General features: G+C 49.6%; 10 protein-coding genes across 10 annotated transcripts; 6 read left to right on the forward strand and 4 right to left on the reverse strand.

Annotated features, from left to right (window-relative positions):
• Positions 1-16: 16 nt before the first annotated feature.
• Positions 17-2538, reverse strand: C8Q69DRAFT_466959 (prolyl-tRNA synthetase). Its single transcript, XM_028630593.1, has 7 exons — positions 2304-2538; positions 2173-2251; positions 2074-2117; positions 1932-2022; positions 1806-1885; positions 1624-1753; positions 17-1572 (listed from the first exon to the last, which is right to left on the reverse strand). The coding sequence occupies exons 1-7, from the start codon at positions 2403-2405 to the stop codon at positions 185-187; spliced, it is 1914 nt and encodes a 637-aa protein (XP_028485320.1). The 5' UTR covers positions 2406-2538; the 3' UTR covers positions 17-184.
• Positions 2539-2631: 93 nt separating this feature from the next.
• Positions 2632-6429, forward strand: C8Q69DRAFT_262734 (CCAAT-box-binding transcription factor). Its single transcript, XM_028626714.1, has 4 exons — positions 2632-3496; positions 3552-4684; positions 4738-5281; positions 5344-6429. Exons 1-4 carry the CDS (start codon positions 2699-2701, stop codon positions 6265-6267), a joined length of 3399 nt encoding a protein of 1132 aa, XP_028485321.1. The 5' UTR covers positions 2632-2698; the 3' UTR covers positions 6268-6429.
• A 256-nt stretch (positions 6430-6685) lies between these two features.
• C8Q69DRAFT_498473 (ATP-dependent RNA helicase has1) lies at positions 6686-8852 on the forward strand (the record flags this gene model as incomplete). The annotated part of the gene is made up of 6 exons (XM_028632300.1): positions 6686-7338; positions 7396-7657; positions 7711-8044; positions 8098-8271; positions 8328-8546; positions 8610-8852. Exons 1-6 carry the CDS (start codon positions 6795-6797, stop codon positions 8850-8852), a joined length of 1776 nt encoding a protein of 591 aa, XP_028485322.1. The 5' UTR covers positions 6686-6794.
• A 2581-nt stretch (positions 8853-11433) lies between these two features.
• C8Q69DRAFT_262767 (transmembrane amino acid transporter protein-domain-containing protein) lies at positions 11434-13864 on the forward strand. Its single transcript, XM_028626715.1, has 5 exons — positions 11434-11908; positions 11968-12110; positions 12170-12296; positions 12347-13285; positions 13346-13864. The coding sequence occupies exons 1-5, from the start codon at positions 11651-11653 to the stop codon at positions 13424-13426; spliced, it is 1548 nt and encodes a 515-aa protein (XP_028485323.1). The 5' UTR covers positions 11434-11650; the 3' UTR covers positions 13427-13864.
• A 14-nt stretch (positions 13865-13878) lies between these two features.
• C8Q69DRAFT_527810 (glycine cleavage system T protein) lies at positions 13879-15814 on the forward strand. Its single transcript, XM_028633658.1, has 2 exons — positions 13879-14325; positions 14414-15814. The coding sequence occupies exons 1-2, from the start codon at positions 13925-13927 to the stop codon at positions 15468-15470; spliced, it is 1458 nt and encodes a 485-aa protein (XP_028485324.1). The 5' UTR covers positions 13879-13924; the 3' UTR covers positions 15471-15814.
• A 50-nt stretch (positions 15815-15864) lies between these two features.
• Positions 15865-17545, forward strand: C8Q69DRAFT_466970 (hypothetical protein). Its single transcript, XM_028630594.1, has one exon. It carries the CDS (start codon positions 16038-16040, stop codon positions 17424-17426), a length of 1389 nt encoding a protein of 462 aa, XP_028485325.1. The 5' UTR covers positions 15865-16037; the 3' UTR covers positions 17427-17545.
• Positions 17546-17736: 191 nt separating this feature from the next.
• C8Q69DRAFT_527812 (hypothetical protein) lies at positions 17737-19361 on the reverse strand (the record flags this gene model as incomplete). Its single annotated transcript, XM_028633659.1, has 2 exons — positions 17737-19211; positions 19316-19361. 2 exons carry the CDS (start codon positions 19359-19361, stop codon positions 17737-17739), a joined length of 1521 nt encoding a protein of 506 aa, XP_028485326.1.
• A 1779-nt stretch (positions 19362-21140) lies between these two features.
• Positions 21141-22479, forward strand: C8Q69DRAFT_466971 (adenylylsulfate kinase). Its single transcript, XM_028630595.1, has 2 exons — positions 21141-21442; positions 21613-22479. Exons 1-2 carry the CDS (start codon positions 21435-21437, stop codon positions 22232-22234), a joined length of 630 nt encoding a protein of 209 aa, XP_028485327.1. The 5' UTR covers positions 21141-21434; the 3' UTR covers positions 22235-22479.
• Positions 22480-22695: 216 nt separating this feature from the next.
• Positions 22696-24129, reverse strand: C8Q69DRAFT_507016 (vacuolar ATP synthase subunit C; the record flags this gene model as incomplete). The annotated part of the gene is made up of 5 exons (XM_028632847.1): positions 22696-22884; positions 22941-23433; positions 23492-23583; positions 23652-23746; positions 23829-24129. 5 exons carry the CDS (start codon positions 24127-24129, stop codon positions 22696-22698), a joined length of 1170 nt encoding a protein of 389 aa, XP_028485328.1.
• A 318-nt stretch (positions 24130-24447) lies between these two features.
• Positions 24448-25757, reverse strand: C8Q69DRAFT_262838 (HotDog domain-containing protein). Its single transcript, XM_028626717.1, has 2 exons — positions 24878-25757; positions 24448-24802 (listed from the first exon to the last, which is right to left on the reverse strand). Exons 1-2 carry the CDS (start codon positions 25622-25624, stop codon positions 24767-24769), a joined length of 783 nt encoding a protein of 260 aa, XP_028485329.1. The 5' UTR covers positions 25625-25757; the 3' UTR covers positions 24448-24766.
• Positions 25758-25956: the final 199 nt, after the last annotated feature.

The raw sequence follows: 25956 nt of genomic DNA on the forward strand, positions 1-25956 counted from the left end.
GTAGGGTCTTTCTAATGGAGTATATTGAGAAAGGGATTTGAGTATTTATCTCGGGATCTACTAAAGTACATGAATTAATAGTACACATTTTGGGATCCGCATGTGCAGGTGCTGTTATGAGCATACAACAACAGCCATGATCCGTCCGCTGAGGGCAGGAATTCAGCTCCGAGGACTCCCGCGATCAAAGTCGGTCGAGTAAAGACCTGATGAACTGCGGGAGACGGTCCAGAGTTACTTCTTCTCGTAGGCCGTCCAGGCGACGGCATTGCACTTCCAGTGTTTGCTGCTTTTTCCATCCCTTGCCAACGACCACAATCACAGGATAGCCGATCAGGTCGGCGTCACCGAGTTTCCAGCCAATCTGTTTATCACGGTCATCGAGGATGGCGTCGATCGCAGGACCTCCACTGGACGTGAGCGTGTCATATACATTTTCTGCGTCCGCTTCCAGGCCTTTTGCTGGAACAATAACAACCTCATAAGGTGCCATTGCTCTCGGCCAGTTCAAGCCTTTCGAGTCAGCGAGCATGTCAGCAACAGCTGATATCATGCGAGAGACACCGATACCATGGCAGCCCATCTGCATGGGAACTGTCTGGGTCTTCGACGCTGATTGAAGTGACTTGCTTGGTTCACTAATAAGGGCCGAATCAACAGTTACGACGGCTTGCAACACGTCGCTGTATCGTGTCCCGAGGTGGAAAGTATGGCCCAGTTCGACTGCACTCTGTGGCTTCAGAGTGCCCTTTTCGCACCGTGGACACTTGTCTCCTTCATGAGCCTTAACAAGTTGGAGGCCGTCCTCAGTTCCGGGGAAGCGGCTTAGCAGCGCATATTCAATGTCGGTGTCGACGTCAATTTCGTGGAGCAGATCGCTCAAAGGAGGCCGCTTATAGATCCTAACATGCGAGTCGTAGAGATCAAGAACCTTAAGCGGTTGACTGCTGGATGAGGCAGGGCTTGGGTTACGTTTGAGTTCCGCGGCCCATTGCTCCAGGGGATTCTCGACACTGAGATCAAGATCGACTCCAGCTGCGTCCGTGATGGATTTAACAGCATGGGAGTTGACATGCCTCTCTGCTGGCTCTGCAGCCCCCTCCTGCAGCAAGAACTTCGGGTACCATCCTCTCACAAGAGTTCTCTTGTCTTTAGAGATCGCCATCCATAGGCCTGTCGAGATTGCTTCCGGAGCTTGGTCGCTTATCTCGAGCGTATCATGTGCCTGTTCGCTTTCTGAGCCCTTCGTGGACCCATACGCTCGTCCGTCCGATAGCTCTTCATTGTAAACATGGTCACAACTTGAACAGCTAATGACAGTATCCTCCCCTTTTGAGCTCGGGAAGTGGAATTCATGACTGAGGTTCCCACCCATGTTGCCAGAATCCGCCGCGGCAACAAGATACGGGATCTTCAACTCGTTGAACAGCCGGACGTAAGCCTCTTTCACCGACTTGTATGTCTTCAGTGCTTCCTCGTTGTTGTAGTCAAAAGTGTACAGGTCTTTCATGATGAACTCTCGACCACGTAGCAGTCCTTGTCTTGGCCTTGGTTCATCTCTGTATTTTCTCGCTATATGCATATAAATTAGATTCTGTCAGATGACAATCTAATACAACTCACATATTTGGTAAACTCGAAGCGGCAGGTCTTTATAGGACTTGACTAGACTGGCTACCAGTGTAGTAATCTCTTCCTCATGAGTAGGAGCTAGAAGAAATCGCGATTCTTTGCGATCATTGAAGCGGAAAACCTAACTCAACATCAGAACCTGCTCAAGTATCTAGATGCATCGGCAAGCTCACCTCAGAGCCTTCCTTTAATCTGCCTGATCGCTCCCATAATTCCTGGGAGGAAATTGATGACAATGAAACCTTAGATGCGCCTGTGAGTCGTTAGAGAAGGACCAGGAAACTTATAGTGCAACATACCAACTGAGCGCATATGTTTGTCTATGAGCCGCTCTAATTTTTCCTGCACCCGCAACCCAAGAGGCAGCATGTGAAAGACGCCCGAATACGCCTAGATAACACTTAACCGGAGGCAAGAGATCAATCATAGAACCGCGCATACCTGTCGGAGGAATCCACCTCGTATTAAAAGGTCATTCGCATCCTCTGCTTGATTGTCAGCTAATCCAACCTGCAACAGGGCTTATATCATTGACAATACCTCTTTCTCCTTCAGCAGCCTTTTTGGATATCCCGCCTGTAGGGATCCAAAAACTCGATGTTCGAGTCCGTGCATCAGACTACTTGATGATTAATATCAATTAATATCTTTGGGATCTGTAGATTGCATACATGATATCCGCATCTTTTGATACTAAGGTACCGATTTCGAAGAACAAAAGGCCGATTTACACCCGAGATGAAGCTCGGGGCTGGACGGAGCCGGACAATCATAGACGATTGAATTTGCTGAGATGATAGAAACACGCAGTAGAATTCATTAAACCGAATTGTAAAGATGGACTATAATTATACAAGGACGAATGGACTGGACATATCGCAGCTCTTTAGATCTCCGCGCTTTCTGCCGCAACGTTCGCGCTTTGCGGGTTGCCGTTCTGGCCCGAGCGTCTAGATATCGGCGGTCGCGAAACTATTCTCCGGCGGCCTCGAACCGCCAAAAAGATAATTTTGGTTTTGAAGCGGCAGAAAAATCCACGGATTTTCGTCTCGACAAGACAGTCGCCATGGCGAAAAATAAGGGCAGACGGTCTACAGGTGGAGAGACAAGTCTCTCTAATGGCGCGGCAGCTATTCAAGAATCTGCTCCTGCCGAGGATTCTCTCCCGAATTTGGACGAATCCGCATTGGCGAACTTGACCAAAAGAATCGAGCAAAGGCTGAAAGACGGGAATGGCACACCGAAGAAGGACCACAAAAAGTCCAAGGATGATTCAGTCAATGAGGGAAAGAAGGGTAAAAAGGATCGAAAGGATAAAAAGGACGAACGGAAGAATCCAGCCAAACAAGATTCCAACAAAGGCAAAAAGCGGGATCGCAACGGCGATGTGATATCGAGAGAAGAGAAAGAGGCGGGGAAGAAGAAGAAGGACGAGGCAAATGATGCGCTGCGACAAGAAATTTTGGCTCTCGGTGGAAGCAAGGAAGACTTCGATCTGATTGCCGGGGTGGACTCTGACTCTGAAGTTGAGGGCCAGAACATCGCTTCCGCTAAATCAAAGGATGGAAACAGCGAAGATGCGCTGCGCAAGGAACTATCCAAGATGCTTGAAGGTGCAGGTCATATTGTCCCGAAAGATATCGAACAGGATGAAGAACAGGAGGAAGACGACTCTCAAGGAGAAGATGACGAGGAGGCTAGCGACCAAAGTCAAGAGGTCTCCGACGTTGAGGAAGACATCCCAGAAGATGTCTCCCCACCGGCACCCTCTAAAGCCGAAAAAGAAGCTTTCAAGAAAGAATCTACCGCCAAAAACCCTACGAAGAATGAAACGGAAGTGCTTCCCAAGGCTTATTCTAAGCTGGTACGTGTATCGGGAACAGATCTTTTGGGCTAGGACCCAGCTAACTCTTTGACAGACTGTTCCACCAAAGTCTGACTGGTACTCGACCTCCCTCCCTCCTCTCTCTACATCCGCAAAGAATGTCACTGCTCTCCCCCGGCATCTTGTCGACCGCATTCACCAACATGCCAAGTCGTTGCTGGAGAAAGAGAACAAGATGTATGCGGAAGCACAGCAATCGCTGTCATCATCCTCCCACAAGTTCTACTCGACAATTATGACTTCGGGAACCCTCAGCGACAAGATTTCAGCTTTGACGCTGGCTGTCCAGGAGTCTCCATTGCATAATACGAAGGCGTTGGAAAACTTGATAGGGCTCGGGAAAAAGCGGAGTCGTGCCCAGGCGGTCGAAGTTCTCCGATCTCTAAAGGATATGTTTGCGCAGGGAACACTACTTCCCAGTGATCGTAGATTGAAGGCTTTCGCGAATCAGCCGTCCCTTGTGGCAGCGTTCCAAGGCGGTGCTGGTAGCAGATGGAGCGAGAGAGACCCCCTCCCTGGAGGTCTTCAGCCCATCCACCTCATCGTTTGGGCATACGAAGATTATGTTAAGGAGCAGTACTTCGAAGTCCTGAAGATTCTTGAAGTATGGTGTAATGACGAGATCGAGTTCTCCCGCTCCAGAGCTGTGAGCTACGTCTACGAATTGCTGAAGGAAAAGCCAGAGCAAGAGTCCAACCTCCTGAGGCTTCTTGTTAACAAACTCGGTGATCCTAGCAAAAAGATTGCCTCGAGAGCTTCCTACTTGCTCCTTCAACTTGAGCAAGCCCATCCTCTGATGAAACCGACCATCATCTCTTCTATTGAGTCAGAACTGCTTTTCCGGCCACACCAGAGCCAGCACGCCCGGTATTATGCCGTGATCACACTCAACCAGACAGTCTTGAGTACCAAAGAGGAGAAGGTTGCTCTTCAGTTACTTGATATCTACTTCTCGCTCTTTGTCACGCTCCTGAAGCCGACGAAGGAGCAAAAGATCCAATCCGACCAAAAGCGAGGCAAATTTGGAAAGGGCGGTAAAAAGTCACAGCAGAAGAACACAAAGGTTAAGGGTCAGGATCCGGAGGATGAATTACGGGAGAAGGTTATCTCTGCGGTTTTGACCGGTGTCAATCGGGCTTATCCTTTCTCTCAGTCTGACAGTGACAGGTGTGTATATTGTCGTACAGCTTTTGAAGATCGCCTGCTAACGAGGTTTCTAGGATCACCAAACATATCGATACCTTGTTCCGCATCACACATTCCTCGAACTTCAACACGAGCATCCAAGCTCTCATGCTCATTCAGCAGATCACGTACTCGAACCAAATATCTGGTGACCGTTTCTACCGGACCCTTTACGAGTCTCTCCTTGATCCCAGAGTTGCCACGTCGTCAAAACAGTCTCTGTATCTCAACCTGCTCTTCAAGGCGTTGAAGAACGACTTAAACGTGAAACGCGTGAAGGCATTCGTGAAACGTCTTGTTCAGATTCTTGGGTTACACCAGCCATCGTTCGTCGTGGGCGTGTTCTACTTGATTCGCGAGCTGGAAAAGATATTCCCCGGTCTCCAGTCTCTGGTGGATCAGCCTGAGGAGAACGACGATGATGACGAGGAAGTGTTCCGGGATGTACCCGATGAAGATGATCAGGAGGCCACAGTCCCGACAACCGACGGGGACTCAAAGAAGCAAAATGACGCCTATGATCCTCGTAAAAGAGATCCTGAACACAGCAACGCTGATAAGAGTTGTCTGTGGGAACTTGTAAGTCGTCGTGTTATACCCCGCGAGACTCCAATGAAAAATACTAACGTCTATTTGCACAGCTTCCCTACCTATCGCATTTCCATCCGTCTGTCTCTGTCAATGCATCCCATCTCATTGACCATAGTCCTATGTCGGGCAAAGCGGATATGACACTGCATACACTGACGCACTTCCTTGACCGTTTCGTTTACCGTACTCCGAAGGCCAATGCTGGTACTAAAGGTTCTTCCATCATGCAACCGTTGGCCGGAGGTGACACTAGTGGTCTCCTCGTCACCGTTGGTGGCGTGGCCGGCAAAGGAAAACAAATGGATCCTGTCAACTCAGAAGCATTCTGGCGCAAAAAGGCCGAGGATGTCGCGGCAGAGGATGTTTTCTTCCACGAGTACTTCAACCGTATTGGCAAGGACAAGACTCGCAAAGGAAAGAAGGGAGCCAAGGACCCGGTTGACCGGGATGAGGAGGCCGATGTCGATGCCAGTGACAACGAATCCGAGATTTGGCAGGCAATGCTGGACTCCAAGCCTGATCTTGAAGGCATTGATGACGATGATGCGGATCTCGACGACGCATCCGATCTCGAGGAGTTCGACTACGATGAGGACGAGGACATGGATGAAGAGGGAGACGAAGGGGTCATTTTCAATGACGAGAGTGACGAGGCTGAGGAAGAGGAAGAGGAAGCGAAGCCTACGAAGCCCACGAAGGGCAAGAAGGCGGCAGAGAAACAGCCATCCGACGATGAGGCTGACGACGATGATGTTTTCGACATGGATGTCTCTGACGACGAAGCGTTCCGTGACAGTGACGAAGACCTACCTTCGGACATGGAGATGGGTGGTGTTGAGATTCCGTCTGCGGAACCAGAAGATACCAAAGACAAGTCTGGTCGGAAGAAGAGGCGCAAGCTCAAGCACCTGCCGACCTTCGCATCTGCGGACGACTATGCCGCCTTATTGGGAGACGAGGAGGATGGTATGTAAGCTTTTCTCTTGGGGGATTTTCACTTCGAGCTCACTTCAGTCATGTAAATTCCTTTGTTTGTGGTAGATATCTGAACTGCATACATTCCCCTAGTTTATCCTTTTTACTTCTAAAATATCAACGGTTATCTACGCGAATTCTAGAGAGAAACTAGATAACAGCCGTAGCATTAGTTATGATCTACATACATACATAAGACGACGTAGCATTTTACGTATAATTTCTCCTTCCCCTCGAGCTGGATAAATCAAGCAAAGGAATACTCGATAAGTTCCCCATTGAGAGCAGTAGTTGACGGATTATTGGTAACTTGTTTCATAGTAAAAAAAAAAAAGCTTCCACCGCGCTGGGACCTAAGTAAGTACTTAAACGTATCTCCGTGATCGAGATCCCGCTAGACAACTTTTGCCGCGCTCACGTGACCCCAAGGGCCGCCCTGGAAATTTTTCTGGGACGCTTCTCTTATCGTCCGCTATCAGGATCACAAGAGGGAAAAAAAAAGGAAATTTTTCCCACAACAGCCAAAATGTCGAACGACAAGATCCAGACCGCTCAAGAGCAAGCGAAGAAGCGAAAGAGAAAGCACAAGAGCACGACTCAGGATGTGAAACGCGCTGCTGAATCGCAAAACGTCGAGGCGGAAGAACAGCCTGAGCAGGCCGAGGAGAAAACAAGCAAGAAGCAGAAGATCGATCGCGCGTCTCCCTCCGATGACGAAGAGGCCAATTCTGAGAAGCCTCAGGAGACTGGATCCGTGCAGGAACAGGAGGACAATGGAGAGACCGAAGGGAAAGAAATGGCTGCTCTGCCATCTGCGAACGGAGTGTCGCTGCCCACGGAAGATTCCGTGCCCCAGAACTTTAGCGATTTGCAATTGTCAGAGCCGACCATGAAGGCGATTGAGGATATGGGTTTTACGAAGATGACGGAGATCCAGCAGCGGGCAATTCCGCCATCGTTGGCTGGTCGCGATATTCTGGGAGCTGCGAAGACTGGATCGGGAAAGACACTGGCTTTCTTGATTCCCGCTGTGGAGCTCTTGCGAGCGTTGAAGTTCAAGCCTAGGAATGGTATGTTGTGTTTCGTTCAAAAATTGTTAGGATATGAATTCTGACTTTGGACGTCAGGTACTGGAGCTCTCATCATCACCCCCACTCGAGAACTTGCCCTGCAGATCTTCGGAGTCGCTCGTGAGCTCATGGCCCATCATCACTCTCAGACTTACGGAGTCGTCATTGGAGGTGCAAACAGAAGAGCGGAAGCGGAGAAGCTCGCCAAGGGTGTGAATCTTTTGATCGCCACTCCCGGACGTCTGCTGGACCACCTTCGATCGACTGAAGGCTTCGTTTTCAAGAACTTGAAGTCTCTGGTCATCGATGAAGCTGACCGGTAAGTCCCACTTGAGGTTATAGTTGGCAAATAGGTCTAATGGTCGTAAATAGGATTCTGGAGGTCGGTTTCGAGGATGAACTTCGACAGATCATCTCTATCCTCCCCAAGGACAACAGACAAACGATGCTGTTCTCCGCAACACAGACAACCAAGGTCGAGGACTTGGCGCGGATATCGCTCAAACCCGGGCCGCTGTACATCAATGTCGACCACAGAAAGGAGCACAGCACGGTGGACGGGGTCGAACAAGGCTATATCATCTGTGAAGCCGACAAGCGCTTCCTGCTCCTATTCGCCCTGCTGAAGAAGAACCAAAAGAAGAAGATCATCGTCTTCTTTTCCAGCTGTAACTCCGTCAAGTACTACTCAGAGCTATTAAACTACGTAAGTACACCAGGGATGTATGCCAATTGATCTGACACTGACAATGCGGCCAGATCGATCTTCCCGTCCTAGCACTCCATGGAAAGCAAAAGCAGCAGAAGCGTACAAACACATTCTTTGAGTTCTGTAACGCCGAGAAGGGAACTCTGATCTGCACAGATGTCGCTGCCAGAGGTTTGGATATCCCAGCAGTCGACTATATCGTGCAGCTGGACCCTCCCGACGATGTAAGTCTGGATGAAGAAATCTTCAATCAAGTCAATACTAACGAAAGCCACAATAGCCCAGAGACTACATTCACCGTGTCGGACGTACCGCTCGTGGTACTACTGGCAAGGTCGGCCGCAGTCTGATGTTCCTGCAGCCGTCCGAAGTTGGGTTCCTCACCCATCTGAAGGAAGCTCGTGTCCCCGTCGTGGAGTTCGAGTTCCCCGCCAAACACATTGTCAACATCCAGTCCCAGCTAGAGAAGCTGATCGGACAGAACTACTATCTGAACCAGGTAAGATCATTCCCTCACCCTCGAACATTATTTACAGATTCACCAACTAACAATGTATGATAGTCCGCGAAGGAAGGATACCGATCATACCTTCACGCCTACGCTTCTCACTCGCTCCGATCCGTCTTCGACATCAACAAGCTTGATCTGAAGAAGGTCGCCAAGAGCTTCGGTTTCACGACGCCCCCGCGTGTCGATATCACGCTAGGAGCCAGCATGAGCCGAGACAAGAAGGTGCAGGGACGAAGAGCCTATGGTAGTCAGCCCAAGGGCGCGCGATTCAAGCGGAGACGAGATGACGATTAAAAAAACAAAAGCAAAAGGCTGTTTGTATTCTGTTGTTCTGTACATACATAATACCATCGGATCGGAGTGGAGTGGACTGGCAATTCAAAAGTTTTCTTAACTTCTTTTTTCTAAACTTCGTTCTCTTTCTCTTAAGTCCCGTCGTTATCGAGTTCTCTCAGTGTATTTCCGTAATGATGTACATTGGGAAATGCTAGACCGCTCAATCACCCGTGTCGATATTTTCCGGGGAAAAGATACTATGTATCACATTCGCGCAAACCTAGATAACAGTCGCGACCTGTCGCCTTACCATAATGATTAACCATCCATCTACCTAAGGTACCTACCTAGCTGATGTCCCGCATTAGAGCACTACTAACTCGTTTGCATCTGGAGCATCTCTCAATGGGAATGTAACTATAGCCCACGTGACTGATTCTTGGTTGTGAGAAGCTCAACTTGAACCCTGGGAAGTGCCGAATTAGGAGGTTGTCCGGTAAAGACTTCCGAATAGGCCTTGGATGCACTTGTCCCTGATAAAGCGGCCACCTACGACTGAGGCGTTCTAAGATCGTTTAGCCTGTTCAATTCAACCATTCTCGTCAATAGTTATCGTGCGCTCTTCACATATTGATAGCTTTTTTTTTTTTTTTTTTTTTTTTTTTTTTTTTTTTTTTTGCGCGAAGTACCACCTCACATGGTAGTGAGTCGGACAGAAAGGCATCTGCGTGCCAAAAAGCCGCCCCAGGTTTTCGTTCCCAGCTTCCGCTCCAAGAAGAGATCTTCTTATTTGGGACCATGCCTATTTCAAATCTCGCTTAATGCGTAAGGGCTTGGGATTAAAAATTATACGAGGTTGAAGCGCACGATGTCATGTGCAAGTCGCGCACAGGTCACGAACTTGACTTGCAGCAAGATGCGTGCGCCACAAGATCTATCTGATCAATAGAGTAAAGCGGAGACCAAGATCGGCCATGCAGCTAAATGAGCCTCAATATGATAAAAGACGACGGAATGTCATTGTCGAGGAATGGAGGGGCAGCGATCGAACCAATCATGGATTTGTTCTGGAATCCTATGTTCGATCTCGGCGTGGAGGAAAAAAGCCCCTGACTAGGCGGTTGAGCCATACCATTGTGACGAAAGTGGATATGAAAACGGCATCGTTGAGATGATGAAAACAGCCGATATGCGTTCTCTTCAGGAACCGTATAAAGTCGATGCCTGCGCTATATGGGCGGTTCCATGGATGACAGATGCTCACATTCACTAATCCTCTTTTTGTTTCGTTCTTTTTTCCTGTTCTTTGCGCCAGAGGGGCCTAGTACTAGTAAGTCGTGACACAGGATGAATGCGAAGGGAGTGATTGATGCTCATTACTGGAGTCGCTTCCACCGGACTTCATTTTAGCCTCGATCGCGTCCCTGGCGAGACCAAACGCGAGTCGAGATCTCCCATGGGATGACATCAAGGGGGCGATGTTTGTTCAACGCCTCCCGAACGCGGTGGCGGCGCTTGGCTGGCGCCTGGGGCTGTTGCTCCCGAGGGAGTATTTTAATTACAACCTTGCAAATGGAGTCGGAGACCCCGTTGGGTGGTTGCGTATGCCGTACACAGACCCCAGACTGGTTGGCCTAGTCACGACTAGGCTGAGAAGTCTCTGCAACAGCGGGGCTGAAGCTTTCTTGGGGGGCCATGGAGTTGAGGGATTGAGATGTTGAGATGTTGAGACGTTGCAGTGGTGAGATGGTGAAGAGCACGGAGAGCAGAATGATAATATGATGATATGATAATAATAATCAATCATTAGGCCGTCTGCAGTTTGTCGTGGACGTCAGATAGCAAGTTTCAACTAACAATTAGCTGTTCCTGGAGAAAATGGAGGCGGGGGCGGCGTCTGCGCCTGCCGCTCTCTCCGCGCGGAAATCGGCTGGGCCGGATTGGGAGCCAGTATACTTTGTACTCTATCTGGCATGCATTATTATTATTATTATTATTATTTGGCTGCACCGCTATTAGTTGAGTCGGATTTCCTGGACAGTGGAGACGATGATAATAATGCAGAAGACCAGGATGATTATTATTTCTGGCAGATGGATGGAGACATTATTGCAAATCCAGACCCTGCAGTTGAACAGAGGCAACGCTTGACAGCAGTCTCGAACACTGCCCTAGCGACGAGATCTCTGCAGACCACGCACAAACCACGTTTTCTGTCTGCTCCACAAAGACATCCCAGATCGTACTTGGTGTTGCTCGACGTATCGGCTGTCGTACTGACCCGGGATAGCGAATATTGGGCCCGCAAGCACGTCATTACCGGCCTCAATCTTCGCTCTTTTCGGCGAGTGGATAGCGCCGTGTCGGTGGAACAAAAATAGTCGCCGCTGCATAAAGATATCCAGATCTGCTTTTCTCGCTCGTGGATTTTTTTTTAACACGGTTCCTCCATTATTATTGTCCATTCCGCAGTCGTGGTTTGGACCTGAGCTTATCTCGACTGATACTTACTTATCTCCGCCTCAGGATCAGTTGCCGCCATTGGGATCAGCGCTGCGCCAATTAGTGCGAGGCTCCGGGCCGCCTGACAATTGCTCTGCTTGATAAAGACGCCTGTCGTGTCTCAACTCGCCCAGAGCTGGTCGTTTTCTTTATCGGGGACTCCCTTTCCTGATATGTTGAATATCTCCTCGCGTCGTCGGTCTAGATAAACGCCGTATAATACGAAGGTGGCACATGTGTCCGAGGGTCTTCACAATTGAATTTCTCTCTCTGCCGGTCGCTCTCCTACAAAAGGAGACGGTTCGTTCAGTGAAATGGCGATGAATCACGACTCCTGGGACTATGTCGCCCGCAGGAACAGTCACGGATCTCAGTCGCCTTCCGAGAAGAGTGGACATGAGGTTCCCAAACTGAAAGACGGTTACGATCTCGAGGACCAAAGTTCAGAACGGAGGAACAGTCGCATTGCGCCCATCCACTCGAATACCTCCGTCGATAGGCTCAGTGTGAGTCGACAGGTCGAGCTGGAAGCGGAGAATGCGATCAAGTACCGAACATGCAGTTGGCAAAAGGTGGGCAGTGCTGTTTGATGGACATCTGCGCAATGGACAATGTTAACAAATCTGCGCAGACCGCCGCATTGCTCTTTTCGGAGTATATCTGCCTGGCCATCATGTCATTTCCGTGGTCGTATTCGATCCTGGGGCTCGTCCCGGGCTTGATCTTGACTGTCGTGGTGGCCGCTCTAGTGCTCTATACCTCACTTATCGTCTGGTATGTGGAACCTTATCGGGAAGCATGTCCCCGGATCTGCAATGCTGACACTCGCTTAGGCAATTCTGCCTACGCCATCCAGAAGTCCGTGATGTTTGTGATATTGGCCAGTATTTGTTCTGGGACTCCAGGATCGCATGGTGGGTGACGGCCATCATGTTCCTGTTGAACAACACCTTCATTCAGGTATGAAGGCTCATGTCTATATGTTTTCACAATGCCCTAACGCTTTTCAGGGTCTCCACTGCTTGGTGGGTGCGAAGTATCTCAACACGATGACGGGCGGTGGAACTTGCACCATCGTTTGGACTGTCGTGGCCGCAGTGATCTCTTGGGTTTTTTCATTGCCTCGAACGTTCGATACACTGTCGAAAGCTGCCACTCTCTCCGCCTTCTTCACCTTCATCTCGGTACTCCTCGCCACTATCTTCGCAGCGATCGAGCCCCATCCCGCGGGATTTGATCCGAATCCCAATGCCGCTGTTGGTGGAAACCCCATTGTAACGGCTATCCCTATCGCCGGAACGACCTTCGTGTCAGGCATGAGCGCATTCCTGAATATCAGCTATACATTCATCGGTCAGATCACACTGCCCAGTTTCATCGCGGAGATGAAGGAGCCCAAGGACTTCTGGAAAGCGGTCACTGCCGTCACAGTCGCCGAAGTGATTGTGTTCAGCATAGTAGGAGCGGTTGTCTACGCCTATACTGGAAACCAGTATATGACCTCTCCGGCGTTCGGCTCGCTGGGTGAACAAGTCTACAAAAAGGTGTCTTTTTCGTTCATGATTCCGACGTTGATCTTTTTGGGAGTACTGTACGCCTCAGTCTCTGCTCGCTTCATCTTCTTCCGAATTTTCGAAGGAACACGCCACAAGAGCAACCATACAGTTGTGGGCTGGGCTTCCTGGGCTGGCATCCTAGCGGTTCTCTGGATCGCGGCGTGGATCATCGCTGAGGTTATCCCCTTCTTCTCCGATCTTCTGTCCATCATGAGTTCACTTTTCGACTCCTTCTTTGGGTTTATCTTCTGGGGTGTCGCATACCTGCGGATGCGACGTGCGGACTATGGCCCTGGTTTCTATAGGAAACGGGGTATCCGTGGTTCGATTGGGTTCATTGTTAATATCCTCATCATCCTGGCCGGTCTTTTCTTCCTCGGCCCTGGCACCTACGTAAGTTCACACATACACCACGTTTTACCGAGCATGATGACTGACTGTTTTCTTCCAAAGGCCTCCGTTGACAGTGTTGTCCTGAGCTACGAAGCTGGCACCGTCGGCAGCGCTTTCTCCTGCGCTAACAATGGTCTGTAGGCTATACATTCCATCCTGTTGCCAATAGTAGCAGTTGCATCGCATTTTGCACAATAGGGGTCTTTTTTTTTATGTCGGTATATTTTTCTTTATAAAAGTTTTGGGAAATGGAGATTCCCCTCTTGGAAGCGTTGAAACATATATACCCTCACAAGACGGCTATCTGCACCGGGCTTCTTGTGCCTTGTGGCCATTGATTCTCCGTGGGGCACTTGCCACTCAATCAAGCATGATAATGTTCTGGCTCTTCCATAGAAGTATATACCGTCGTGCAGCTTCACTTAGCCGCAGTACTAGCCTATACCCACTGCGCTTGTACTCTTAGCTGGCGGCGCCCCCATCTTGCTAGCAAAGAGTATTCCGGAGTGGATCAGCGGAGAACCGTATCACCACGTGACTTTTCCGTTATCGCCGGCAAGTTGCCCGCCTCCGCATCTTATTATTCTCGCGGACAAGCAGTCCACGTTCCTTAAACCGTCTAATTTTTTGTCAAAAATCATGGTTAAAGCGATGAGGCCGTTTACTAGAGCATCAAGGCTCATCAACACCCGGGCGTTATGTCCCAAGTCCTTCTCCACGGCTGCCAATGGCTCTATCTCGACCACCCAGCTTCGGAGACAGCTCCCCTCGCACGCCGTCCGTTGCCCGACAGCTCGTCTGCTCCCCGGCATCAGAGCTGGAGCGCTCGTCCAGCAGAATGCGGCGAGATATGCATCCTCTACGGTCGTTGATCCGGCGACACTGGGTAAGACGCAGCTCTATGATCTGCACATCTCCCGCGGGGCAAAGATGGTGCCATTCGCCGATTTTGCCATGCCTTTGCAGTATTCCGACCTGAGCCACGTTGAAAGTCACAAGTGGACAAGAGAGAAGGCTAGTTTATTTGATGTTAGTCACATGTGAGTCTATCAATTGCTTCCTCAGATGGGCCGTAGTTATATATCGTCTTTGTTCTCCATGTACATAGCTGACGTGACGCCTCGACAGGGTGCAGCATTCCCTCCGAGGACCTGGTGCAATTGACCTCCTCATGAAGGTCACCCCATCGTCCCTGGATAAGCTGCCTAATAACCAGTCGACGCTTTCATGCTTGCTGGAGGAGGGAACTGGTGGTATCATCGATGATACCGTTATCACTCGCCTGGACAAGGACTCGTTCTATTTCGTCACCAACGCTGGCCGGCGAAAGGATGACCTAGCCTTCTTGCAGGCCGAAATTGATGCGTACAAGAAGGAGCACGGTGAGAGCAGCATCACATGGGATGTGCTCGAGGATCGGGCGCTTGTTGCTCTGCAGGGTCCCTTGGCTGCTTCTGTCCTGCAGCCATTGATCCACAAGGACCAGCAGGCGGACACCGATCTCAGCACCCTTTACTTCGGACAGTGCCGCTCCTTGTACCTGACTCTTCCCGACGGATCTGCGACCCCTCACCCTCTCCTTATCTCCCGTACTGGATACACAGGAGAGGATGGGTTTGAGATCTCCATTCCTACTGCCGATGCTCCATCTCTGCCCAACGACATCGTTGAGCTTCTCCTGTCAAACCCTGACGAGGTCCGTCTCGCTGGTCTTGCGGCACGAGACTCCCTCCGTCTTGAGGCGGGTATGTGTCTCTACGGTCAAGACATCACTACTTCGCACACCCCGCCTATGGCCGCTCTCACCTGGCTCGTCGGAAAGGATCGTCGAGACCCTTCCACAGCCAAGTTCAATGGTGCTTCCGTAATCCTGCCCCAGATCGCGTCTCCGTCAAAGACGCTCAGCCAGCGTCGTGTTGGATTCACGATCGAGAAAGGACCACCAGCCCGTGAGGGTGCCATCATCGTCGAACTGTCAGAGGACGGTCACAAAAACCAGGTCGGCGTCATCACCTCCGGTCTTCCGAGTCCCACCTTGGGTGGCACCAACATTGCCATGGGATACATCAAGCAGGGCCTGCACAAGAAGGGAACGGAGGTTGGTGTTCTTGTAAGGAACAAGCTACGCAAGGCAACCGTTACTGGTATGCCATTTGTCGAGAGCAAATTCTACCGCAAGCAATGATTTATCTCCAGGCAATGACCTGCATCACCTATCCATCTTTTTTATTATATCCATTTGCTATTTCTTACATCTCATGTTCTATGTCTCCGACGTTTTCGTTTCACGGTTTTTTTTTATTACCTTATGGGAGATGAACATATGCTGGGAATCGTTGTGCATTACCACCACATATTCAACATATTAGACGATATTATAGGAGAAACGAACCAAAAAATGGCGAGTACAGTGAATGACAATCACCAAAGTTAACCAGCTAGCGTGTCACTAGCTGGATCCATGGTAAAGCAGTCACTGTCCCTTGCGTAGTATTCGGTGTAACATCCAATAACCTAGAACATACTGTGCCCTGTCTTATATTGAATCCATACTCCCATATCCATGCTACGGGTGAGACCTCGTGACCTTACGTCCAATACAACAACCTCGCCTAACTTCACCATAATTCGAGGGAAGAGTGCTTCAGATGACATGTAATTGTGTTACCTTATACGTAGAGATGGACCGAGATTCTCATAGATATGAATCCTACAGCTAGCTAGAATTAATTCTCCTCTAGCATAACGAAACATGACATCCATCCCTCCCAAGACCAAGCCCAAAGAAAAAAACAAAAAAAAAAATACAATACCTAACTTAAAACCAGCCATTATCTCTCTCTCTCACACAATGTCCTCATCCTCCCCCCGAGTCCTAATCATCGGTGCTGGAATATCCGGCCTCGCACTCGCCCAAGGCCTCCGCCGCCGGGGTATATCATTCACGATCTTCGAACGCGACATCCTCTCCGAACCCAAACGGCAAAACTACCGACACAAGATCGCGGGGCCGATCCAAACCAAATTGCGCGATCTCCTAACAGACGAAGCGTGGGAGGAATTCGTCAAAAACGTCGCGGAGACGGCGTTGGGTGAGACGACGGTTAATGCGATTGATGGGAGTGTGATTGCGTGTCGAAAGGGGAGGATTCAGAAGGGGACGACAGTTCCATGGACGGTGGAAAGGAATCTGTTGAGGAGGGCGATGATGAAGGGGATTGAAGAGGATATTCAGTTTGGGATGCGGTTTGTGAGGTTTGAAGTTCGTGATGATGATTATAGTCACGATCATGATAATAAGGACGAGGATGATGAGAAGGAAAAGAAGGAGGAAAGAAAAGGTGCAGTAGTAGCAGCATACTTCCAAGATGGGACGATCGAATACGGCACTCTCCTCGTCGGTGCAGATGGTATACGTTCAAAAGTCCGCAAACAACTCCTCCCTGACCTCAAGCCCGTCGATACAGAAACATGCTGTATCTACGGTAAAACATGGCTGAGTCACGAGCTACTATCACGATTCCCGCCTCAATATCGGAAATGGCTAACCGTCATTCGAGACCGGACTCCATTTTTCCATTCGACTATCTCCGGCGAGGCGCCTATCGCGCTGATATGCGAGCCGATTCGCTTCTTCAGTCTTGATAGAGGAATTGTCCGCCCAGGTTCGATCCATTGGTGTCTGGTATTTCCGCAGGATACGTCTGGGTTAGGATCAATGGAGTTGAATGAAGCGCTGGCTTCTTTACCTGCCGAATTGGCGATGGAGATGACGAGCGACTGGCATGTCTCGATTCGATCGCTGATTGAGCTTCAGGATCCTTCACTCACGATTGGGATGAGGATTTATTCTGCGGATCCGAATATGGAGGCATGGACGCCCTCGGAGAGGGTGACTGTTATGGGAGATGCGGTTCATGTCATGTCGCCGTGTGGGGGTGTGGGAGCTGCTGCGGCGTTGAATGATGCGTATGCTTTGGTGAAGATCATATGTGAGGAAGGGGTGTCTGGAACATCGATTGGGAAGTATGAAGAGAGGATGAGGGAGTTTGCAAAGGTGTGTATTCAGAGGAGTTATGAAGTAGGGGGGAAGATGGTGGCAGTGCCGGCTTTTGAGGAGTGTGCGAAGGTAGATCTATAATATGCTTTGTGCGTTGTGGTTGGGTGAGATCAAGTAGGGCTGCTTTTGTTGTATACTTATAGGAGGATTGTCTTAAGCTGAAGATATGGGTTGTACTCAATATCAGATTGCCATTATTAGTGATGTTTCTTCATTCATTGTCAAGATTGACTCTTCAACGCCCGAAATCATGTCCCTCAGGGTATCATAATCCAACAACATACGTAGACATGGAAAAGTGAAAAAAGAAAAAAAGAAAAAGAAATTTAAATATAAATAAATAACAAAACACCTTGCCATCCAAGTGTGACATGCTGGCCAGCCAGCATCACTAATACTTCGTTAATGTCTGAACTATATCTTTACGCTTGGATCGAACCACCCGGTATATGCGTCGCTTGCCAATCTTGATCAACTCACGCGGCTTCATCGCTTTAGGACGAACCGAGACCGTCGGAACAATAGCCACGCGAGGCTTCATCTCAGGAGAGGGATAAATCACCGGAGGACTGGCCGGAGGCAAAGGAGGCGGCGTCAAAGTATCCGCCGTCTCTTGTACCTTCTCCCAGCCACTGCTATCATCCTCCGTAGAGCACGTCTCATGAGAATCTTCGCATGAGGAACCATCCTGCTCATGTGAGCGCCATCCAAGAGGATCCCAATCCTCTGACGGAGTATATGATTCAACGGCACATTCGTCCAGGGGGAAATTCCGCTGCAGGAGTCGGGCTCTCATTTCCCTGAGGGCTCTGAGAGAGGTATATGTTTCGAGTGAGATCATTGGCCGCATTGATTGACTGGATTCGCTAGATGAAGAAGGGGAAGAAGTGGAAAGGCTCGGTGCAACAGGCTGGCGTTCTCCTGGAGGAGTATAAGATTCGATGGCGCATCCACTTAGCACAGCACTGTATCCCTGCTCATGGCCACCCATCTCGTTGACGAGATCTTCCAGGACATTTGACGATGTGGGAGCAGCAAGGTTGCGTGTGTCGGTTGGAGATTCACGGTGCAGCATAGAGGTGAGTGCTGATACTCGAGAAGGTCCAGGCGACGACATGACCTTGGGAAACGACAAGTTTGAAGCTCGTGCTTTTCCAGCGGCGCGCAAAGAGTGAGGACTGGATAAGTCCTGCTCCCTCAGTATGTTCGACCGTGCACGTCGCAACACTAGAGAATGGGCTTCTCGCGATGCTGTACTCCCAGATCCCGATTGACCTGGCCTCTTACCGCGCATTATGTTTTTAACTGACTCCTTGATCCGCCAGATATCGGGCCCATGATTCCGTAAATATAGTTCCTCCAGATTATCATGGAGCTGTTTCCACCCTGGGAAACCAGGCTCGTTCTCTATACCTGATTGAATGACAGGATATAGAGAACGATGGTTGCCCATAATGAAAGCCGGGGTCGGAATATATTCCTCCCCATCTTCCCTTTCATAACAACAGCGCAAAGATATCTCTGAAAATCGAGTATTCGGCAATCGCTGTTCCCTAGCCATTGCCTCATCATATTCATGGCACAGATCGTGCCCTTCTTGGTGTAGCCCGCCGTTGAAGCCTTCTGGGTAACACTCTGTCCCGGCCCCCCTGGGCACTGAGACAACCCACTCGTCGCCAATAAGTTGAATACGCGTGTGACGAGAGGCTGCCTCCCCGGGGCGTATAGTAGCCGAACAGGTCCTCTCCAGAACCGGACGTTTCTTGCTCAGGGGTTCGTCCCCTGATGTGCTTGGGCGCTTGCTCCTCTTGACCGAAGCACGATATATCTTCTCAAGCTTCGATATGTGAAGCTTCCTTGCAAGACCTATGTGTAGAGAAACACGTCAGAATATAAATCGCATGGCGTAAGATTAATATATAAGTAGCAAGCCAAGCATAATAAGAAAGAAAGAACTCGGGGCTCCTCACCACTTCCAGCAACCTTTTCCAACATCCTATCCCAAAAGCCACTCATTTTGCCCATAGACCAGCGGCTATGATTGGCAGAAGATTCCATCTATAGATCAAGCCTGGGAAATTAAAAGTGGGCAGAGACAAAGAAAACCAGACGACGGGTAATACCACCGAGTAGTAACAGAGTGGCAGTGTTGAAAAGTGTGGTATTATTAGGGAAACAAGCTAAATATGAGCAGGTCTATGGGAAACAAAGAATAATAAGACACAAAGGGCATGAAGGGGAAAGGAAAAAGTGTTGGTAGTCGATGTAATGAATTCTCGGGGCAGGATGGAAAAGGAAGAGAAGTCCAAATAAATAGATAGTGGGCGTATAAACAATAACAATAGGTATACAAAGGGAGTAAGTCAGTCATAGGGAGGTTACCGTCATTTAGACAGTACAATAATATAGTCAGTCGACGGGAGTCACCCTCTGATTATGACTGGGTGTTTCCGGGGAATATTCACGTAGGAACATGATGTATACCACAATGCGCTGGTTCATCGTATATTTTCTTTATATGGGTCATACCCAGGCGTATTTGGCAAGACTCGTCGATTATAAACTAGCGGGTAGTTAATTCATTATCTATCTCCAAGTAGGAAAAAGTGACATACCCTGTTCATCACAATCGAGATCCTGTACGCCAGCATATAATACCATATCTTGGAATGAAATGGCCAGCTGTGGACAGCCGGTGAAGTATATCTCATTTAACTTGCTGTCTCGAAGTATAGGATGGATTCTAGGAGGTCGCTGATGATCAACTAATGAATAATCATTTGAAACGCAGAACATGACTTGACTCTATATCCCGCTGTGAATATCGACAGTCAATAGAGATAGTCTATTGTATATGCACTTTTATAGATGTCATTGAGTCGTTTGCGCGTCGCATCCATGACTCTAACTCGGGGTCACTGGATAAGAGCAAACATGTGGTCTATCAATCGACAATATTAGTGTCTGTCAGGGAAACAAAAAGTTTTTGACATTGAATAAGGTTCGTATAAACTGACAGTGTTACTGTCACAACACGAAGAATCAATATTGCCAGAAAGGAATCCTGAGGACATCGGAGTTCGCCTTGCTAGAAGCTCAAGGGGAGTCCTTGGTCCTGACTACATAGATTAGACAATCAATATAATCTAAATGGCCAACCGTCCATATTCATAATCTGAGTAATCAAACATAAATGCTGAAATTCCTCCAAGTATGCTGTTATAAAGGTCTAGCAGCTAGCTCATAAGAGTAAGGTCTGTACAATAGAAACACGATAGATACTCTAACCTTGGCATGTAGCCTAACCAGTATTCTTTGACAATCAGCGGAAGACTGACATGTTTGTCTTCCCAGCAATCCAAAATAAATTACTGAACCCGATCATACATACTACGATGACAGATGACAGGATACAATAACTACTCTGGCCGTTCTCTGTTGCGCCAAGCCTTCATCTCCCTCAAATGTTGCAGATCGACATTTCCCCAATCAAACCAGACGGGTTCCTCTCACGGTTTGAATAGTTTCAAACACCCAGGGCGTGACGATTAAGGTCGTATCGTCCACACCTACAGTAACATGCGGTGTGGATGCCTCGTCTCTTTTTCCCCGAATAAGTAAGAAGTAAGTAGGTCGTAAGAATACTGTTTCAACCCCCCATTGAAAACTCCGATTCCCTACTTGCGTAATGATATAGATATTTACCTAGTTAAGAGAGATTGACGCGCGTTCGAATCTCAGGAGTCAAAAAAGAAACATAAACATGTCACGCGAAAATTGATAGTTATCTATAGTTATTATATTAAAAATACTCCGTAGTACTTCCAAATTCAATCTGTTCTTTAACCTGCCCCTCCGCTCCGCCTCCCGCCCGCGCGGCTTTTTCTCCATATTTTCTAAGTGCCGCTTCGTACTTACTTAGAACTTCCTCCCCCCCACTTGGTCAACCAACTTCTTTCCCTTGAGCCTCTTTCTTTTCCTACTTTCGTTCTTTTTTCCAGATCAATTATTCCGCGTTGGGGAACTTTTCTGAGATACCCTATATAACCCTTTGCTTTTCGGGAGTGATTCTTCTTTTGTGTGGAAAATATGGCGACGTACGTTTTTTTAACCCCTCCTTTGCCCCTCAATTTGGCCCAGCGGTTTGTGGCCGGTGCAGATGAAGAGGAACGGAACAAATAAACCAGTCCTCAGGAAATATATTGCGAGAGTCTCAATTCCTAGAAAATCGTACACAAAAACTAACGTCCGTTTTTCTCCCTATTAGCAACATCACCTACCACGCCGCAGCCGTCACCCGTCCTGAGCGCTGTGCGCTCCGTAAGCAGCGCGGTCTGACCATCTGGCTGACCGGTCTGTCTGCATCCGGCAAGTCGACTATCGCCGTCGAGCTCGAGCACCAGCTGCTGCAGCGTGGTGTCGGCGCGTACCGTCTGGATGGCGACAACATCCGATTCGGCCTGAACAAGGACCTGGGTTTCAGCGAGAAGGACCGCAACGAGAACATCCGTCGTATCGCTGAGGTCGCGAAGTTGTTCGCTGATAGTGCGACTGTCGCTATTACTTCGTTCATCTCCCCGTACCGAGCGGACCGTGACACTGCGCGTCAGCTGCATGAGGTCCCTACTCCCGGTGAGGAGACGGGACTGCCTTTCGTTGAGGTCTACGTTGATGTTCCTGTCGAAGTCGCTGAGAAGCGCGACCCCAAGGGTCTGTACAAGAAGGCTCGCGAGGGTATCATTAAGGAGTTCACCGGTATCAGTGCCCCGTATGAGGCGCCGCTGAAGCCCGAGGTTCACATCGTCAACAACGACATCTCGGTACAGCAGGCCGTGAAGCAGATCATCGATTACCTTGAAGAGAAGGACTATCTGCCCAAGCAGCAGTAAATCTCTGGCTTAAACAGACGGACGTGACTTGCTTTGTGTTGTCATTGTTGAGGATAGCGAGGACTTGCATAGGAATGGGCCCAGGCTGCGGATATAGAATAGCGCCCCATTGCACATAGAGCACCTCTCGAATCCTCAGTATATACCTTGTTTAGAGCGACGACATGCTAAATGATGAAACGTCTGAAGGGACAACGTCGATCGACTTGACCATTGCAGACACAACAGAGTATTTTATTGGAAACTATCAAACTTCATCCACATAATAGGAGTATTGGACATTGAAGAGTCAAAAAAATATATATGTAAGCGCTACAGATCCAATGTGAGTATCCAAAGTGCCAACCGTAGAAGCTAAGAAACCTGGATTCATGCATGCGAAAAGAGTACACGGCGAATTCAACTATGACCCCCTCCTGCGATCCTTCCAAGAGGCATGCAGCAATACTCGCCGTCATCGCTTAGTCAAACTGGAATTCGTAATAGACGTATGGAGTATACTCCGCACCACCCTCGCCGGCAGCGTGGAGCTCCCCAGGGTCATCTTTCTTGACGCGGCCCTTCTTGTCACGCCCGAATGCGTTACCCGCCAAGTACGAGTACTTCTCGTCGAGTGCACTCTTTGCCTTTGCGGATTGCTTCGGTGTCGTCTACGCAGACTGTTAGCCGCAAATCACGAATCCTCCACCGGATTTGGGGGGCTTACCCTGATGATCGTGCACACAAAGTCCAGTGGCAGACCATACCGGAGAACTGTCTCCACGAATACCCGTAGAACAAGCACATGGATCCAAGCCATTACGGCCTCACTCCAGGCAGTTCTTCCCAGCCGCAATGTTTCTCCCCATAGCTTCCTCTCGTCACCACCAACCCGCTCGACCTCTTTTCTCTCCTCTTCCCGTCCACCTTCCACATATTTGAAATCTCGGGGGATCCACTTATGCTCCCTGCACTTGTGGATAAACTCCGGGCTGTGCTTCTTGAAGGTAGTCACAGCGTAGAGGGTGAACTCATCATCGGCGGCAACCAGTGTCGCAGAGCGCGGAACAACCATGGGCGATACAGTCTCATACGTCTTTAGGAACTCCTTCACCTGCTGCTTGAGAACAGCAACAAGGTGCGTCTCGATATATTCAGACTCTTGCACAAGCAGACGAGGGTCCACGACGGACGTCAGGGATCTCGTCGAGAGGTTGCCCCTAAAGTCCAAGTTAGCCATTGCTCGACGGCCAAATATAAGATGCTACCAGCACTCACGTTTGTTTCCGCTGTAGAGTCGCCAGATTAGACTTGACTTGGTTGTACTGAGAGTATTTACTCCGGATATCATTATCAATGCTAGCTGTTTCCTGTAAGCAGCATCGCGATTAGCCACGGTATAGTTCACACCAGCAATTACAGCGACCGACCCACACACCTTCTGCAAGAGATCAATCAACTCTGCCAATGGCTTATCAGCCCGGTACTTCACCTTGTTCCATGTGAACGTTCGGAGATAGTGGTCAACAGGCTCTATATTTCCAGGCCGTTAGCGCCCAAGTCCCACCACTCTGTAAACCACAGTCCTGCACGATTTGACGGATGGACACCATACTATCATTGACAGTTTTCATCTTCTCAATCTGTGCCTCGTCGTTGTCCAGGATGTTCCTCAGTGCATCGGTGACTTTCGAAACGACGGCTTGGCATCCCGACTCGAGTTTCGCCAGCTCATCCGCCTGCTGGACCAGGGCGTCCAGGGTCCCGATCTTGAATTCGGGGATAGGGAACTGGGTGACAGTGCCATTGTCCGCAACGGTTGAGGAAATTGCCCCCAGAGCGTCGTCCCGGTGGGAGGAGGGGGTGATGGAGGAGGGGAGCGAGACGAGGAGATACTTGGTTGTTGTCTTCGACATGGTGACGGCCGGGGAGACAGGAACAGGTCGTGGATAAGATGACTAGGAGGGTTCTTAGGGAATAGACCCGTCGCCGCGCTCGAGCAAGCGGGCAGAAGGCAGCCGGGGGACTTGTAGAGCTTCAAGACGTTTGGAAGTCGGAGTTGGTTGCGGGAGCTGGAGCTGGAGCTGGGCGGTAGGCGGTCGTTGGGTCGAGCGCGCCATCCCGCACCTTCTGATGCTGGTCGACTCCACCCCGAAACTCCGCAGAATACAACAGTTGGAGTCTCAGACAAGAACACCGTAGGGAAAGGATCTGTCGAATTCTTCTCTCATAGTATTCACACAGTGCCATGTTGGTATTATGAAGGGGAACCCTACAATCTCGTCCGCTGCCTTGTCTGCTGTCTCACCCCGCTTGGCTTTCCCCATGGTGGTATGTAGATCATACGACTCGGGCTGTCTGTTGAATCGACTAGTATTTATATCTATATTTATTCTAAGCCCGCAGGTCCATATATCAAAACTCTAGGCTTCTATAGACAAGAAATGAATATCCATGTCGTTGCACCCGTTCCTTATTAGACGCCTATCCCACATGTACAAACGCAAGATCATCAGCTGGCTCTCCAACCTCGTCCACTGGCCATTTCTCAGATTACGAAGAGGCCGACTTGTACACACTGGGCATGTTCTGTGGCAATATAAACATCAGCATATAAATCCCTCTGCAACAAAAAGACGGTTTGACGTGGAGTTTATGACATACCGCTGCTCCCTTGGGCTCGATGAACAAGGCTTTAGCCTCGACTAGTACGACCGGTTCCTTACCCTCTTCCGGCAGCGTCTCAATGCGACCTTCTACCCAGGCCTTTCGACCTTCGACCTTGGTAGTCTCTGCTCTCAGCACGGCATACGCATTGGCCGGCGCCGGTCGTCGATAATCAATGTTCAGGTTTGCAGTAACACCCACGCCGTTAGGCAGAGCAGGGAAGCAGCACCTGGCCAATCCTTCGTCGAGAATAGTGGCCAACATACCGCCGTGGACGATTCCAGGGTGACCGCATACATCAGAACCAAGATAGAAGATCGACACCATGCTCTTTCCACCCTTCTCACTCCAGATGTACGGCGGCACGACTATCCTATCCGGTCCAGCCAGTGTGCCCGCGGTGAGATTCCGCCTGCGCATCTCCTCTGGGATCTTCAGGTGTGGGCGGGACTCGGTGAACAGAGGGTTGGCACGCAGCTCCTCTGATAAGGGATGATGTTTGATGAAATTGTCAACCTCGCGAGAGAACTCATCTTCCGGTTGGAAGAGCGTGAGAGTCTCCTCATCGGTGGGAATGGGAGACGCCATTATGCGAGACACTGCTCGGATATTCGGATAGACGAAACCCGCTACAAATGCGACAATTGCAATGGATGTGAAACCGAGTGCACGGCGCAACCTGGAAGGAGACTTGGGAGGGTGAGACGCCGCAAAAGCTGCTGCTTCTAGGGTAATCGTCAGCATCAATTGGCATACATCGGTGGTGTCATTTCCGGCCAGAACGGCGGATGGCCCTGTCGATTACATAGATTCGGGGAACCCGGGGGAAGACATACCAGTCGCGTAGAGCCTGTTCAAAGATGCACATGAAGGACGCAAAAAGCCAGTGCCAACAGGGACGGCCGCGGGGTATCGTGCTTTATAAAGATTCCCACGTCTGCTTAGGGCCGATAAGGATCTAGTTGCGGTGGGACTCAGCGCGCCCTTGGACCGGAAGCACAGCATGTCAAATGCGCTCACCGCTGGCGGCCTATTTCTTTATAATTAATCGCCAGAAAAAGAACGAAAAAGACACA

This window comes from Paecilomyces variotii (genome assembly GCF_004022145.1).
Source record: "Paecilomyces variotii strain CBS 101075 chromosome Unknown C8Q69scaffold_5, whole genome shotgun sequence".
Taxonomy (NCBI): Eukaryota; Fungi; Ascomycota; class Eurotiomycetes; order Eurotiales; family Thermoascaceae; genus Paecilomyces; species Paecilomyces variotii.